We start from the raw sequence: 15751 nt of genomic DNA, 5'->3' as shown, positions 1-15751 counted from the left end.
TATCACTCATGCACGGTAGGGTCCAGTCTTTGATTAACTCCAATCCAGATCCTAGCAGAAACTCCCTACTGCTTAAACAAATGACTTAGCTTGGCTTTTATATGCCACAGAGTTTTGGGGAGGTCCCGGAGCAGCAGATCACTTGTACATGTTCGAGGGGCAGAGTCCCTCCTTCATCAGAGAGAGGGGCCGTCTCAAGAAACCAAGTCACACAAGTTCACGTTTCAGCTCAAACGTGGACGATGAGCGCACTCATAACTCACGGTTATGCAGAAGGTTCTTTTGTTTAAAAGGTTATATGATATGTTCATTTGTACTTAATGGTTTTATTTAAAAAAGGAGGAAAGGGATCAGAACTATGTCTCGTGATGCAGAATGAAGTCTGCGCATTTTACTCACAGGGAGGAAAGCAGATGGAGATGAAAACGTTGCCAAGAGCATTTCAAGCTCCAGTGTTTTGAGACTAAATTATTTTCTATGCCGAGTACAATCTTTACCTAAAGAACTTGGGTCTGGTGTGTGTGCACAAGAGTTGACTGATGTATCAGGTGGCTGATAACAATTTCTGTCTCACAAGGGTTTGAAAATTACAATCATAGGAATCATTGCCAATTTTTTTCAGATATATTGGCAGATATAACGTTATTGGACATTTTTTACGTCCTAATTTTGGTATCGGCATCGACCTCATAGCATATTGATAAATTCAGCCAGGGAATAGGTCTCTTGAGTATTTTCAGAGGAACTGATCCTGTGTTGACTTCTAGTGAAGGATTTGAGCAAAGCGTAGTCACCATTCAGCAAATCACAGGAATGTGTTGTTCTGAAACAGCAGCCAGACGTTGCTTCTGAGCTTTGAGTCCGGCCTGACTTTTATTGAGTACTTCAGAATGTTTGAGAAGAAAACAAAAGTGACCTCAGTACAAAATAATGCAATGTGATCTGTTCACATTGTAACATCCAAATAAGGCTTCTCTCAGCATAGGGTTGGGAAATAGCAAATCTTTCAGTCAAGTAAACAGATTCTGATCACATGTGCTGACAGCTGTTTTCTTTAACTTCCTTTTGCCTCACTTGCCTATTTTCTTGGTTTGTGCATAATAATCCTTGATTATCTTCCTTCTCGCCTGTTTAGCCCGTTTACTTTGGGGTTTTACAGCAATTGGAACACGGGAAAGTTTAAAAGAAGAGAAAATGTATTCTAACATATATGTACTCGTTTACAGTACAGTTGAATAAATCTCAATATGGCCGTATTAAACTAATAAGAGACACATGGGATTTCATAAACATCTTACCATTTGAAATGTTTGCAACCTAAGGCCTCTACAAGAACTGAATCTCATCCTAATGTTTCTGTTTTCATTTAATTTAACAGAACTATCGTCATTCATTTGTCATGTTTGATTATTGATAGATTTAAATAACATATTTAAAGAGCCATTAATCCATATCGTCTTGTCGGACTAACTCAATGAAGTTGTCATTTCTGCTGTGATTTTAGAAGCCGTGAGAATATGAGAATATTCAGGTCATTTATTTTTCCTCAGTACGCGGTTGGGACGACTGACAATGATTAATCACATTTCTTTCTCATAAGGGTTTGATAATTACAATCATAGGAATCATTGCCAATTTTTTTCAGAAATATTGGCAGATATAACGTTATTGGACATTTATTTTACTTCCTAAATTTGGTATCGGCATTGACCTCATAGCATATTGATAAATTCAGCCTGGGAATAAGTTTCTTTAGTATTTTCAGAGGAACTGATCCTGTGTAGACTTCTAGTGAAGGATTTGAGCAAAGCGTAGTCACCATCCAGCAAATCACAGGAATGTGTTTTTCGGAAACAGCAGCCAGACTTTTTCTGATTACTTCAGAATGGTTGAGAAGAAAACAAAACTGACCTCAGTTCAAAATAATGCAATGTGATCTGTTCTCCCTCCCCTAACATCCAAATACGGCTTCTCTCAGGCAGAGGGTTTGGAAATAGCAAATCTTTCAGTCAAGTAAACCGATTCTGATCATTTGTACTGATAGCAGTTTTCTTTAACTTCCCTATTTTCATGGTTTGTGTATAATTATCCTGCTTGCAATAGTGAAACGGATCCTTGATTATCTTCCTCTTCGCCTGTTTAGCCCATTTACTTTTGGGTTTTACAGCAATTGGAACACGGGAAAGTTTAAAAGAAGAGAACATGTATTCTAACAGATATTTACTTGTTTACAGTACAGTTCAATAAATCTTAATATGGCCGTATTAAACTAATAAGAGACACATGGGATTTCATTAAAATCTTAACATTTGAAATGTTTGGGTTAGGGTTAGCCTAACCCAAACTAACCCTAACCCTAACCCTTACCCTAATGTTTGCATCCTAAGGCCTCTACAAGAACTGGATCTCATCCTAATGTTTCTGTTTTCATTTAATTTAACAGAACTATCATCATTCATGTGTCATGTTGGATAATTGATAGATTTAAAAAACACATTTAAAGAGCCATTAATCCTAATCGTCTTGTCGGACTAACTCAATGAAGTTGTCATTTCTGATGTGATTTTGGAAGCCGAGAGAATATGAGAATATTCAGGTAATTTATGTTTCCTCAGGCTTAGGGCCTCAATCCATTCACGGCCCAGGAGCCTCAGCTTGTCAGAGACAAGGTGGGAAGGCACTAGGTGGCGCCACAGAGCTTGTTAACCACACAAAAGGCTGAGGAGGATCAAGGCGCTGTACCATCAGGGCAGATAGGGCAGCACTCTCCCTCTGGGATGATTGGGTTGGTGCAGCCGGATAGAAAACTGCAGCCCGCACTGCCGCACACGACGGTTCCACTGTTGCAGATGCAGGTGGTGCAGGGCTCTGGTTTCCATTCAGCCTTGTCATTGTACTGCTTTCCTTCTAATGTGCAGCTGCTGAATGACACTGAAAGGAAAGGAGAGAACCGCGGTGAGTTTGGTAACAGTCAGAGTAAATATCCCCCCCCAAATAACAGAGTTATGAACTGGGTTTGAAGTTCTATGGGAGCCAGATGTGTCCCTGCACCAAACAAGACAACTTAAAACTCATAAACTACAGCTGCTTGGATCCAATGTGACACACTAAACCAAACATTCAGCAAAGTATTGATTTATCACTGTCACTTTTTTATGATTGTACTTGTAATGAACGCTGATGTAAAGACCTGACCTCTGGCATGAAGCTCTGACCCTTTGGCCAATGTTTATCCGCATCTCGAGGGGCCACAAGTCCCCAAAACAAGTCAAATCAAAGTGTGAAAGTGATACTTACTATCTCTAATGCTGTGACCTCCAACCAAAAGCACTGCTGCGCTCAGCAGCAGCGCTAACCGAATATCCACAAAGCTGAACATGTCTAAATAGCACTCATGCACGGTAGGGTCCAGTCTTTGATTAACTCCAATCCAGACCCTAGCAGAAACTCCCTACTGCTTAAACAAATGACTTAGCTTGGCTTTTATATGCCACAGAGTTTTGGGGAGGTCCCGGAGCAGCAGATCACTTGTACATGTTCGAGGGGCAGAGTCCCTCCTTCATCAGAGAGAGGGGCCGTCTCAAGAAACCAAGTCACACAAGTTCACGTTTCAGCTCAAACGTGGACGATGAGCGCACTCATAACTCACGGTTATGCAGAAGGTTCTTTTGTTTAAAAGGTTATATGATATGTTCATTTGTACTTAATGGTTTTTTTTAAAAAAGGAGGAAAGGGATCAGAACTATGTCTGGTGATGCAGAATGAAGTCTGCGCATTTTACTCACAGGGAGGAAAGCAGATGGAGATGAAAACGTTGCCAAGAGCATTTCAAGCTCCAGTGTTTTGAGACTAAATGATTTTCTATGCCGAGTACAATCTTTACCTAAAGAACTTGGGTCTGGTGTGTGTGCACAAGAGTTGACTGATGTATCAGGTGGCTGATAACAATTTCTGTCTCACAAGGGTTTGAAAATTACAATCATAGGAATCATTGCCAATTTTTTTCAGATATATTGGCAGATATAACGTTATTGGACATTTTTTTACGTCCTAATTTTGGTATCGGCATCGACCTCATAGCATATTGATAAATTCAGCCAGGGAATAGGTCTCTTGAGTATTTTCAGAGGAACTGATCCTGTGTTGACTTCTAGTGAAGGATTTGAGCAAAGCGTAGTCACCATTCAGCAAATCACAGGAATGTGTTGTTCTGAAACAGCAGCCAGACGTTGCTTCTGAGCTTTGAGTCCGGCCTGACTTTTATTGAGTACTTCAGAATGTTTGAGAAGAAAACAAAAGTGACCTCAGTACAAAATAATGCAATGTGATCTGTTCACATTGTAACATCCAAATAAGGCTTCTCTCAGCATAGGGTTGGGAAATAGCAAATCTTTCAGTCAAGTAAACAGATTCTGATCACATGTGCTGACAGCTGTTTTCTTTAACTTCCTTTTGCCTCACTTGCCTATTTTCTTGGTTTGTGCATAATAATCCTTGATTATCTTCCTTCTCGCCCTTCTTAGCCCGTTTACTTTGGGGTTTTACAGCAATTGGAACACGGGAAAGTTTAAAAGAAGAGAAAATGTATTCGAACATATATGTACTCGTTTACAGTACAGTTGAATAAATCTCAATATGGCCGTATTAAACTAATAAGAGACACATGGGATTTCATAAACATCTTACCATTTGAAATGTTTGCAACCTAAGGCCTCTACAAGAACTGAATCTCATCCTAATGTTTCTGTTTTCATTTCATTTAACAGAACTATCATCATTAATTTGTCATGTTTGATTATTGATAGATTTAAATAACACATTTAAAGACCCATTAATCCATATCGTCTTGTCGGACTAACTCAATGAAGTTGTCATTTCTGCTGTGATTTTGGAAGCCGTGAGAATATGAGAATATTCAGGTAATTTATTTTTCCTCAGTACGCGGTTGGGACGACTGACAATGATTAATCACATTTCTTTCTCACAAGGGTTTGATAATTACAATATTAGGAATCATTGCCAATTTTTTTCAGAAATATTGGCAGATATAACATTATTGGACATTTATTTTACTTCCTAAATTTGGTATCGGCATTGACCTCATAGCATATTGATAAATTCAGCCTCGGAATATGTTTCTTGAGTATTTTCAGAGGAACTGATCCTGTGTTGACTTCTAATGAAGGATTTGAGCAAAGCGTAGTCACCATCCAGCAAATCACAGGAATGTGTTTTTCTGAAACAGCAGCCTGACTTTTTCTGATTACTTCAGAATGGTTGAGAAGAAAACAAAAGTGACCTCAGTACAAAATAATGCAATGTGATCTGTTCTCCCTCCCCTAACATCCAAAAAAAGCTTTCTTTATGCAAAGGGTTTGGAAATACCAAATCTTTCAGTCAGGTAAACAGATTCAGATCAAATGTGCTGAAAGCAGTTTTCTTTAACTTCCTTTTGCCTCACTTCCCTATTTTCATGGTTTGTGCATAATAATCCTGCGGCCAACAGTATGTTCAATAAACCTGTTGTTTTGAGTACTTCCTGGTGTGTGTTCATTTTGTTGTTGGGTGTTAAGTTAACGCAACGTCATGTTTGGGACAATGACAAGGGCGGTGGACTAGAGGCGGTGGACTAGTGGCAGAAACTTGGACAATGGGCAGAAAAGGTCTCTGGTTCGTCTCTGGTTCGACTCCACGGAGAAACAACAAAAAGACAAACCTGGATTTATCTGTCCAAAAATCCAAGAGAATTCTCCCTGCCCTGTCTAGTGCCCCTGAGCAAGGCACCTTACTCCCCCAACATCTGCTCCCCGGGCGCTGTACATGGCTGCTCACTGCTCTGTGTGTCCTGCACCAGATGGGTTAAAAGCAGAGGTTAAATTTCCCCACAATTGCATGAGTGTGCTTGTGCATGTCTGTGCATGTGTTTGGGATAAATAAATGTCTCTTAATAACTTAATCTTAATAACTCTTAATAAAACCATAGACTGTTTTTCTCCAGTGAGGTAGTTTATCACTCTGTCCAGCAGAGGTCAGTATAGTGCTGCAGGAGAAACTGCGTTAAACCTGCAGGGACTTTATTTTAGTTTAGTGACGAACAATCAGGAGGTAAAACATTAAATAGTAAATAAAAAAATAATTAATAAGAAATTATATATTAAATAGGCTGGATACTTATTTGGATGGTTAGATAGATAGATAGATAGATAGATTGATAGATATATAAATAAATAAATAAATAAATAGATAGATAGATAGATTTAAACACTATTGCATGAACCTCAATGTAAATCTTTCTAGGAGCAACTAAAAAGAAAAAGGAAACAATCGCTATAAGCGGAAGTGGTGTTGTGTTGTTTACAGTAGCTGGTGTGTAGCTGCCGGGTCTCCAGGGACAACACACACGCACGCACGCACGCTCACGCACACACATGGACGTGCGCGCAGAGCAGCGACAGACAGACAGTGAGTGAAGCAGGTGAGCTGCTGCTGGGACCTTTGTTACCTGTCTGTCTGTTCCTCTGTCTGTGAGTCTGTCTGTGAGTCTGAAGGAGTCGGTGCGTGTGCGTGCGTGTTCGTGCGTGTACGTGCACGGTTGGAGATCGTGAAGCTGCTTCGCTCCGGGCGGAAGCTCCTGGTTGTTCCCCCCGCAAACAGACGCTGAGAGGCGGCCAGTGCAGCCGCAGGGAGCCGGCCGGGTGCTGCAGGAGGAAGAGGAGGAAGAGGAGGGAGAGGAGGGAGAGGAGGAAGAGGAGGGAGAGAAGGGAGAGGAGGAAGAGGAGCAGGATGCTTCAGGGTCCCGTCTGACGCGCACTGTCCTGCACTGAAGGACCATGAAGGACACGGGGGAGACCAAGGAGCAGCAGCTCACTGTGAGTCCCGTTACTTTCCCGTTACTTATTATCTGTGGTTATAAGAATTTCATCAAACAAGCTGTTACCAGTGATGGATAATAGATACAACTCAGTTTGTTAGGGACAGTTCACTGTTATTCTACCTTGGATTTTCAGTTCTGAATTTGAATTATTCTTAATTTACATGTTTATGTCCAAGGGAGAAGAAACAATATCAGTAATTGTCATCAACAGCATAAATGATCCACCTTAGATTAATATCATGTTTTCTTTCTCGTTATCTGCAGATTAATAAGAGTCTTTAAACTTTACAGAAATAATAAGATGACATTGATTGATTATAATAATAACAAATTAAATATCACCCAGACTTCGTCCATAGTTAAAAGTGTTTCTATTTCTGTCTAATCTGCTTTTATACATGAGGAGTGTTTGTTCTTATTTAGATCAGTTTAACAACATCACTCTTTTACAGACATCACAAAGTTAGATTTGTACTAGTTTGCATTAAATGCCGTTTTTTAAATGATATGGTATCGTAACGTGTCACATGCTTTGTACTGTTATCTTATGGTATCGGACTGTGTTGAATGTCATATTTAGTTTTGGACGGTTATTGGAAATCCATATTTATTGTATTCAACTGAGTATTTTTCATGGTTTGTACATTTACAGACGTCACCTGAAGCTGTGGGACATGATAATTTCTCACCGATGTTTTATCCACCAAACATTCATAGACAATAGAATAACCATGCTTTATGAATACAGATAATACAGATTAACTAACATTAGAAATAATAGTTTCTTGCAGCTCAGCCCTTCACCCGCTGCACTGTGCTCATCTGAATTATTGAAGTTGCTGTTTCAGTTGCCTGCCCCCCCCCCCTTCTCTCTGTCTCTCTCTCTCTGTGTCTCTCTCTCTCTCTCCCTCTCTCTCTCTCTCTCTCTCTCTCTCTCTGGTCCAGCATGAAATAAGCTTTCTGCTCACGCTGACTCACACAAGACCTCGTTGTTCCAGCGCTGCTGCTGCGCTGGAAATTAGCTGAATTTAGCTAATTTAGCGACAATAGAGTTGAGTGTAAATATCCTGCTGTGATTGTTATTAATCCCATTTTACTCCCATTAAAAGCTTATGTAAGAAATATTGCAGACAGGCTCTAATTAAGTGATAATGATAAGCGTCTTACTTCTCTCAGATATTAGCATTTATCAGGTTGTGAATCGAGGGCTCGTGCATTTCCACAAATGTCGGCTATTGAGAGATTCCCTGAAAAAAATGCTAAATCAATGATGCAGAGGTCAACATATCCAGACTCTAAGTGTCTTCTATAGGCAACGCTTTGTTATTCCTGAATCCTTCACCTCCAAGTTGTGTATATTATGTACAGTGTCCCTGTCTGTCTTTTTACATTTTCAAACCTTTAAATTCAACATCCTTCCTTTTTTTAGCACAGGACATTTTGTAGCCTCACATCTCAAGTGAGTCCTGATGAGCTCTTCAGGGATCATTTTCCAACACTTGAAAAAGGTGTTCAGCTCACAGATCAACCACTTTCCTCTGCTGAGCGCCACACATCTTTAAAATCAGGTGTGAAGCCAGATGAATATTACTTCCATGGCCCCAGAGGAGCTTTGCCGAGTCTTAGAAAAAACGACCCCCGAAGAGCTCACCAGGATTTCAGCACATTTCATATCTATTCAATTTAAACTCCCACACAGACACATGAGGTACAGAAGAAGTCATTCAGTGCCGTCCGTTTCATTTGTCGCCATCATTTCATCATTTCCCTGAACTGAATATCTGTGAAACTCAAAGACGACTGAGTTCTCTGTGTGTGTGCTGCAGGTTGCTCTGAGGATCCGACCCCTCAACGATGCAGAGCAGGAAGAGGCGGCTACGATCGTGGCCCACAGGCTGGACGACCAAGTGAGTGTGTGTGTGTGTGTGTGTGTCACTGTCCTGATCACCTCTGTGCACGGGGGGGTCAGTGTGTGTGTGTGTGTGGGAGAGGCATGTTGTCTCTGCCCCTCAGACTCACAAGGCCGATCCGGTAAAGTATCTGCAGCCGGGAGCTTTTCTCGTTCAAAGAACAACTTGTTAGTAAAGCTCAAATGTCACATTTGGTTTGTAGATGAACGCTGAGTGACTCACTCCTGCAGCAGAGACACTGACCTTTCTCAGGGAGAGATACAAATTCTATCATCAGCCAACTCGGTCTGAAAGCTTCTTCAGATCCCGGGGTTCAATGGGACTGCAGAGCTGCAGTTCTGATAGAAAACATCAGTGCTGGTTATTCAGTCTCTCAGTGTCTGAACTGACTCTCTGCAGACGGCAGGAATTACATCTGATTTGAACTGGAGCCCAATGAATACTGGACTTCCAAGGTCATTCGTAGGTAGTGAAAAAAAACTCATGGTATGTGTGTGTGTGAGTTTTTGTGTGTGTGTAATAAATTTGCTAGAAAGCATCTTTTCTCTTTTCTCTTCGCTTTCTGATTAGTAAATTGCTTTGAAAGGATCCATTATGATAATTGTATTTCCCATTAGAATAAACCGTGACGGGAACATTTCTGAATAAACAAGGTCTGGATTGCACTTCACAACCTGAACCTCGTCTTTTTTGAAAGGCATGAATCTGAACACTTGACCTGGATTGCAGAGAAGTGATTTTCCTCCTGAGAGGATCTCGTCCACTGAACGTTGTGTGGAGTGGGGTCGTGATCACATGACCTCCCGTATTAGGACGTACGGTTTCCACCCTCTCTCCACGAGGACCATATTTACCAGCAGCCCTCTGGTTTGGACTGGTCCCTCGACTGGGACCATTTAGCGGTGCCACCAGTGAGCGTGTTAAGATGATGAAGGTGGTGGAAATGATAATGAGCGGTCTAACTGGGAAGCTGCTGAAACCAGGTTATTTATTTATTTTTTTTCATCCATTGATTAGGACGACTGGTCCTCCTGGGGCCACCTCAGAAACACACATTAAAAAACAGAACAAATTTGAAACTATACAACAGGACACAACAAAAACAACGCATAATGATTCCTATTTGAATAGAATAATAATGAACAAGCAATGACTCACAACTAGAAGAAGACGAATTGTTTCGCCTGTCAAACCCTTCAGCAAAAACACGAGTCAATCACATCAGAGCTGAATTACTTGTCATGTAATAGTTCTTCGCAGAATAATTCTGGCATATTCATAATAACTTTAATCATACAGCATCTATCACAACAGCCGTTACAAAGAGGACAAATAATAACAAGACAAAGAAAACTCTAAGACAAGAAGCCGATGTCATTTAAAACCAAAGACAGATAATTATGATATACAGGATATAGAATATTTAAACTGAAGAACAGCAGTTAGAAAGATACAAGAACATTTAAAGTTACGACAAAAAAGGATAAAAGAAAAGTATGGAAGAGAAAATATGTCACAATAACAGAAATAAATAGAGAGATAGAAATACTATTTGTTGCATGAGACTCTAAGTAAATATTTCTAGGAGCAACTAAAAAAGAAAAAGGAAACAAACGCTATAAGCGGAAGTGGTGTTGTAATAACATTACTTTCAGTGCGTGCTGCCAGAGGCTTTTACTAGAAACCGATAATCCTTGCACCGAGGTCCGACTTGTTTGTCTGTCTTAGAAGTAATTCAATTACACCGAGTCTTGAGGACAACATCAGCACTTCTGTCTGCCATGACATCATTAAAAAGGGCTGGCACCCGGGGGGGGGATTAGGGCACGGCGGCAGGAGAGGGAGGCAGATCCATGTGCTGACACCAGCACAACCACACAGGACGTTGTTATTGTCTTTGTTGGTTCCCCCTTCTGAATATCACACGGTGTGGTGCGTTGTGTGTGTGTGTGCATTGTGTGTGTGTGTGTGTCGGTGGTGGGAGTTGGAAGTGGTCAGATATGATTGCACGGCCGCTGCCGGGTCACGTTAAGTCCACTCAGATACGTTGGCAGCGAGGGATTAGCGGCGTTTACACACACACACACACACACACACACACACACACACACACACACACACACACACACACACACACACACACACACACACACACTTGTTATTGAGACGCCGGGCTTCTGGGAATCTGTTGTTTACCTGTTGGGTTTACCTGGACTGCCCTGGCATGGATGGAGGGCACAGGTCAACAACAATAACAACAAAGGGGAGGGGATTACCGTGCACGGCACTGATGAGGGAGTTATACCTAATATCCACCACCACCACCACCACCACCACCACCACCACCGACACACAAATATATATTTATAAATTCATTTAAAAACCATTTAAGCCCACCCAACCCTTTGCAAACACACACAAACACACACAAACACACACACACATTATGTCCTGATTGCTTTGTTCCCTAACGAGCATATGGACGCCAGGTAACGTGCTCAGACAGATTAGCAGAGCGTTGGCCGACAGGGTGGCAGCACTCAGATTCTGGCTGTCCAGGCAGAAAGCAGACGACTGGGAGCTGAATGGATAAGCCCAGTGGAGATGAGCTCATTGGGGCGGGTCTTTAGCTCAGGTTAAGCCTTTTGCCACCTGCTCCCCCCCCCCCCCCCCCCAGGGTCCAGGGCACTGCCTTTCATGGACCACCTGTTGCCTGTTTGTATCCACTGAGCTTTCCTTATCCCCAGAGTGAGTAGTAAACAGGTCAGAGGTGAACTGACGTGGATACTGTATGAATGGGATATTAAATGGCTCAGGTTTAACATCATCCATGATATTAAAGCTAATTTCTAACCTAGTTGATCCCAAAACTGTGTTCACGATACTCAGGCTTTTCTACAGTTCATTTCATTTTTCATTACAGCATTTGTATTTGTGGTCGTTCTGGAAATCTTTTCAGGAAAATGTCCAGACTTGTATGGTTGAAAAAGCGGCCAACGTGAAAATCAATAAAGAAAATAATAATAATAATAACCTCTTATTTTCTGGGCCAGCATGTCCTCGGACCAGACATTTAAATGATCTCTTAGAAACTAATTGAATCAGTGTATGTGTGATGATGCACATGATTTCATCCCTCCTGAAGAGGCTGATGGGGAAAGCTCTGTTTAGCCCCCGGGGGATATAGACGGTCGCTCAGCCTCGTGGACGGGACGATGTCCTCTCTCTGCTCATTTCACTTTATTTAGTTGTGTCTCCAAATGCTCAAACATACATGTGGCTGGAGTTTAGAACGTACATTAGACAGGATGTCCTGCAGCTGTCTTATACAGCATGGTCATATCTGTCCCTGTGCTCATACACTCACACACAGTGTTTACAGCGCTCAGCCTCAGCTCCTCCAACTTGTTAAGCTGGTCTGTCGGCAGCACACAGTGGGGAATGCTTTACAGTGAGGCCTCGTCTCCATGGATACACCTCGACAAGATCAGGGCCATTGTTTGTTTGTGTTTTTTTGTTTTTTTTTCTGCCTGTATCCCTGATCCTCGGCGCTCCGCTCCTCCTCTGTGCAGGAGGATTTAAGAAAAGCCAGGAGGCGAGGAATCCCACAACCACATCGTATTTATCTTCTCACAGTCGTGGTGAATCAGAATCAGAATCAGAATCAGAATCAGAAGTATTTTATTGGCAAGTACGTTCACACATACAAGGAATTTGCTCTGGTTAATGGTGCAAACAATGAACATAGAAACATAAAAACGCAATAAATACAACATACATAGGAGAGCAATAAAAAATGGGAAACCAGTATATATTTACTCACTGTTTACTTCTTATTTACTCACTTTTTACCAATATTTATACATTTAACATTTATTTTGACATAAACATTTCTGAATAAAAATATATAAAAGATATAAAAAGTGAAATGCAAAACAGTTAACAGTGTCATAACAGGGAATAGATGCTTTCAGGGACATTTCACTCGTCTTGCTCGTCAAAGCAGTTTGGATTGGACTCTGAGTGCAGAAGCAGTAAATACATAGTGCACTCAGTATTGATCTTTTCAGAGAACACAGGCTGTAATAGCCCTTTTTATAACAGATGAGAGGTTTTCCAGCCCAGGCCTTCAGTCATATGTTTACCTGATGGACAGAAAAACCTGAGGTGCAGGTGGTTTCATAGAGAGAACGTCAGCCAGCAGGCAAACGACTTCTCCTCCTGGTTCCTTTTGTAAAGATCAAGTCCTTGAAGCACAAGCAGCAGCATTCAGCCCGTTCCAAGCACAAGTCCACTTGATCGGCTCTGGGCCGGACGAAGCTCCTCACCTGAAGTGCAGTGTAGAGTTTCCTCCGACCTCCACGTGGGTCTGTGGGTGAAAGGACATTCGGCCCGATTCCCCCCCCACCCCCCCACCCCTGCCCCTGCAAAACAAACTCCTGTGAATGAGAAAGGCTTCTCCCTCTGAACGGCCTCTAAACTGTGATGTTATCGAACACACGAGTGAGAGGAGACGTCAGGAAGTGGGAGAGTGTGAACAGGGCAGAGAAGATTTTGTGCAAAGTTCAAAATGCTCAACCACACTGAAGGACTGATGCAGCACTGATATCAGTTTGAAACTGAGCCAGACAGCAGGATTAGGTTTCATCAATAGGATTGTCTATGTCTGTGTCTATGTTTATGTGTCGTGCATGAGAAGTGGGTCGGTAGAAACGTATATGCAGCTAGAAGGAGAGCTGACATCGGGTAGCACGGCTTGAAACAAAGATGTAGGTGTTGGGAGAATATTTCACGCTTGCTGTGCCAAGAGAAACCTCCGACTACTATGTCTGGTCCGCTGTGATTGGCTGTGGTTGGTCTATTAGCCTGCTAGACTTCTAAAGTCATAGTTAGCGATAAATCTAGTGTCTGCAAACCTCTCGAAATACGTCTCTTTAGAGTTCACACATATAGTGATTATTTGTCTTTGTGTCTATTGATCTTGGGCTTTTGTCGACGAGTTGTTTGCAGTGAGTAGGAAATCCAGCTAAAAGTTGTGTAGCGTGACAAACGTATGAAGGAGTCATTCCAGTCTCAGTGGGCCACACAGGTTATTAATTAAGAACTGGTATCACATCCATATCTGGTATCGGCCCAAATCCCAGGTGTTTTGACGGCGTCCTGAGTTTCTACTTCTGAAAACATGCAGTAGTAACATGCATCAGAAATCGAAATAGTCAGGTCCCATGCTGCCTTCGTGTCCCCTCGACCCTCCCTCTCTTCAGAACACTCCATCTCCGTAATAGCCTCGTTAACAATCGGTGGAAAACGTGAAGAAGGGCACATTTTGTCTTGTTTTTACGACGCGGCGTGTTTGAATAGCTTCATGTTTGGACAGGAGAGGAACTACAAATAGCCGTGTCCTTTTTAGCTGCGACGTTTTAACCTCTTCACACAGAGGCGGAGCCGGGAGGGAGACGTGGACCTGGAGTAGCATCGGCGGTGGAGAGGAGGAGGAAGGACTTGGAAGCCACGGGAGAGTTTATTTCGGGTCGTGCACAGAAGTTAGTCCGACTTCATCTCCCCTGTCTGGGTTAATATGTCAGCTCCAATAAACCCTCTGACCTCGGAAAGTGGATAATCTTCGCTTTCCTTCGCTTCTCTCTTACTCCACTTCTCCTTCTCGGCCGCTCGCTGACTCCACTGATCCCTTGCCCTGCCTCTCACGGGCGCGTGTCTGTGTGTAGTGTGTGTTTGATCCCTCTCGGCGCCCCCACCCCCACCCCCCCGCCTGCTCCTCCACTCCTGATTACGATGAGAGGCGCAGGGCGTGGCGCTTCACCACGAGCAGCCGCTGAAGGAGGCACTGGTCCTGCTGAAGGGCTCGAGTAAACACGTTCACTCCCGAGGAATCAAAATGAGCTCATTATTGTTGTTTATGATAATTATGATTATTATTCAACGCGGTTGTTATATAATGAAGAACCAGTGTGTGGCAGGTGTGAACTGCTGCGTCTTCTGAATCATCCTCTGCGCCACGAGGGGACGATGACAATCACCCGAACTACCCAACGGGCTTTTGCTGCAACCTCATTGGCTCATTATCTTCTAGATGATGAAAGCACACGCTCGTTTTCCATTTCAGCGAATTCATTTTGGTGCTGCTCAGTTTTGTGGAACAGAATCAGCAGCTCGATGTTCCTCTGCTTCCTCCGGCCCGCCACCTAATACCTCTTACACAAGCAGGAAGTGCAGGTCAGCCGCAGCGGCATCGATGCGCCGCCTTTATTGAGCCGGAGAGAGACGAGCAGGGATTCGTCGATCGTAACACAAACTGATTGTCGCGGCAAAAGTTCACACGATTAAGTGTCCCCTTGAAATCTCGTGAAGACACTAACGACTTAAACTGAACGGAAAAGTGGAAAAGAACGAATAAAGGAGTCGTTGAAAGGGTCAGAGGTGTGGGAACAGCAACAGGTGGACGGAAAGAGAGGAAGAGGAGAATATGAGGATGAAGAGAAGAGGTGTCACAGAGGAGAGACATATCTGCAGCCGGCCGTCGGGTGTTTACAGAGAAATCATGTCCCCCATGTGTCATGTAAGTCTCTGAGGGGGGGTTATAACACGGTGTTGTTTGTCAGGTGAGGCTCAGGCCTGACGCTGTCTCTGGGAACGATGATGTTACCTGAGCGGGAAATTGCCTCATCCACCAGAGAGGAGCTGAGCAGCCTGTGAAAAAACGAAACTGTTTCAGGACTTCTTTTGTCGTGGATTTAGTTTTTGAGACTGATAATATTGTATTTGAAGAAAACCAGAATCCTGAGTGCTGCTGACATGACTCCGGAAAGTGAAGCCAATACGGGAGCCCCTGAAACCTGTGTTCTCTCGGCTGACCAGCAGAGGGCGACTCCACTAGATTATAAAGGTTTTAAGAAAAATTACTCACCTTCTCACTTGATTTATAACATTTATTAAACATTTCCCTAAG

General features: G+C 42.7%; 1 protein-coding gene across 1 annotated transcript in view; it reads left to right on the top strand.

Annotated features, from left to right (window-relative positions):
* Nucleotides 1-6830: 6830 nt before the first annotated feature.
* The window catches only part of kif19 (kinesin family member 19), a 28614-nt gene continuing 19693 nt past the window's right edge, over nt 6831-15751 (top strand). The window contains exons 1-2 of the mRNA XM_061095509.1: nt 6831-6869; nt 8701-8781. Of these exons, the coding sequence (XP_060951492.1) occupies nt 6831-6869; nt 8701-8781 (120 nt within the window). The remainder of the gene's footprint in view (nt 6870-8700; nt 8782-15751) is intronic.

The sequence above is a fragment of the Limanda limanda genome, chromosome 21, assembly GCF_963576545.1.
Source record: "Limanda limanda chromosome 21, fLimLim1.1, whole genome shotgun sequence".
NCBI lineage: Eukaryota > Metazoa > Chordata > Actinopteri > Pleuronectiformes > Pleuronectidae > Limanda > Limanda limanda.
Note: the sequence above shows the minus strand (reverse complement) of the source record. Positions and strands in the feature narration are given on the sequence as shown.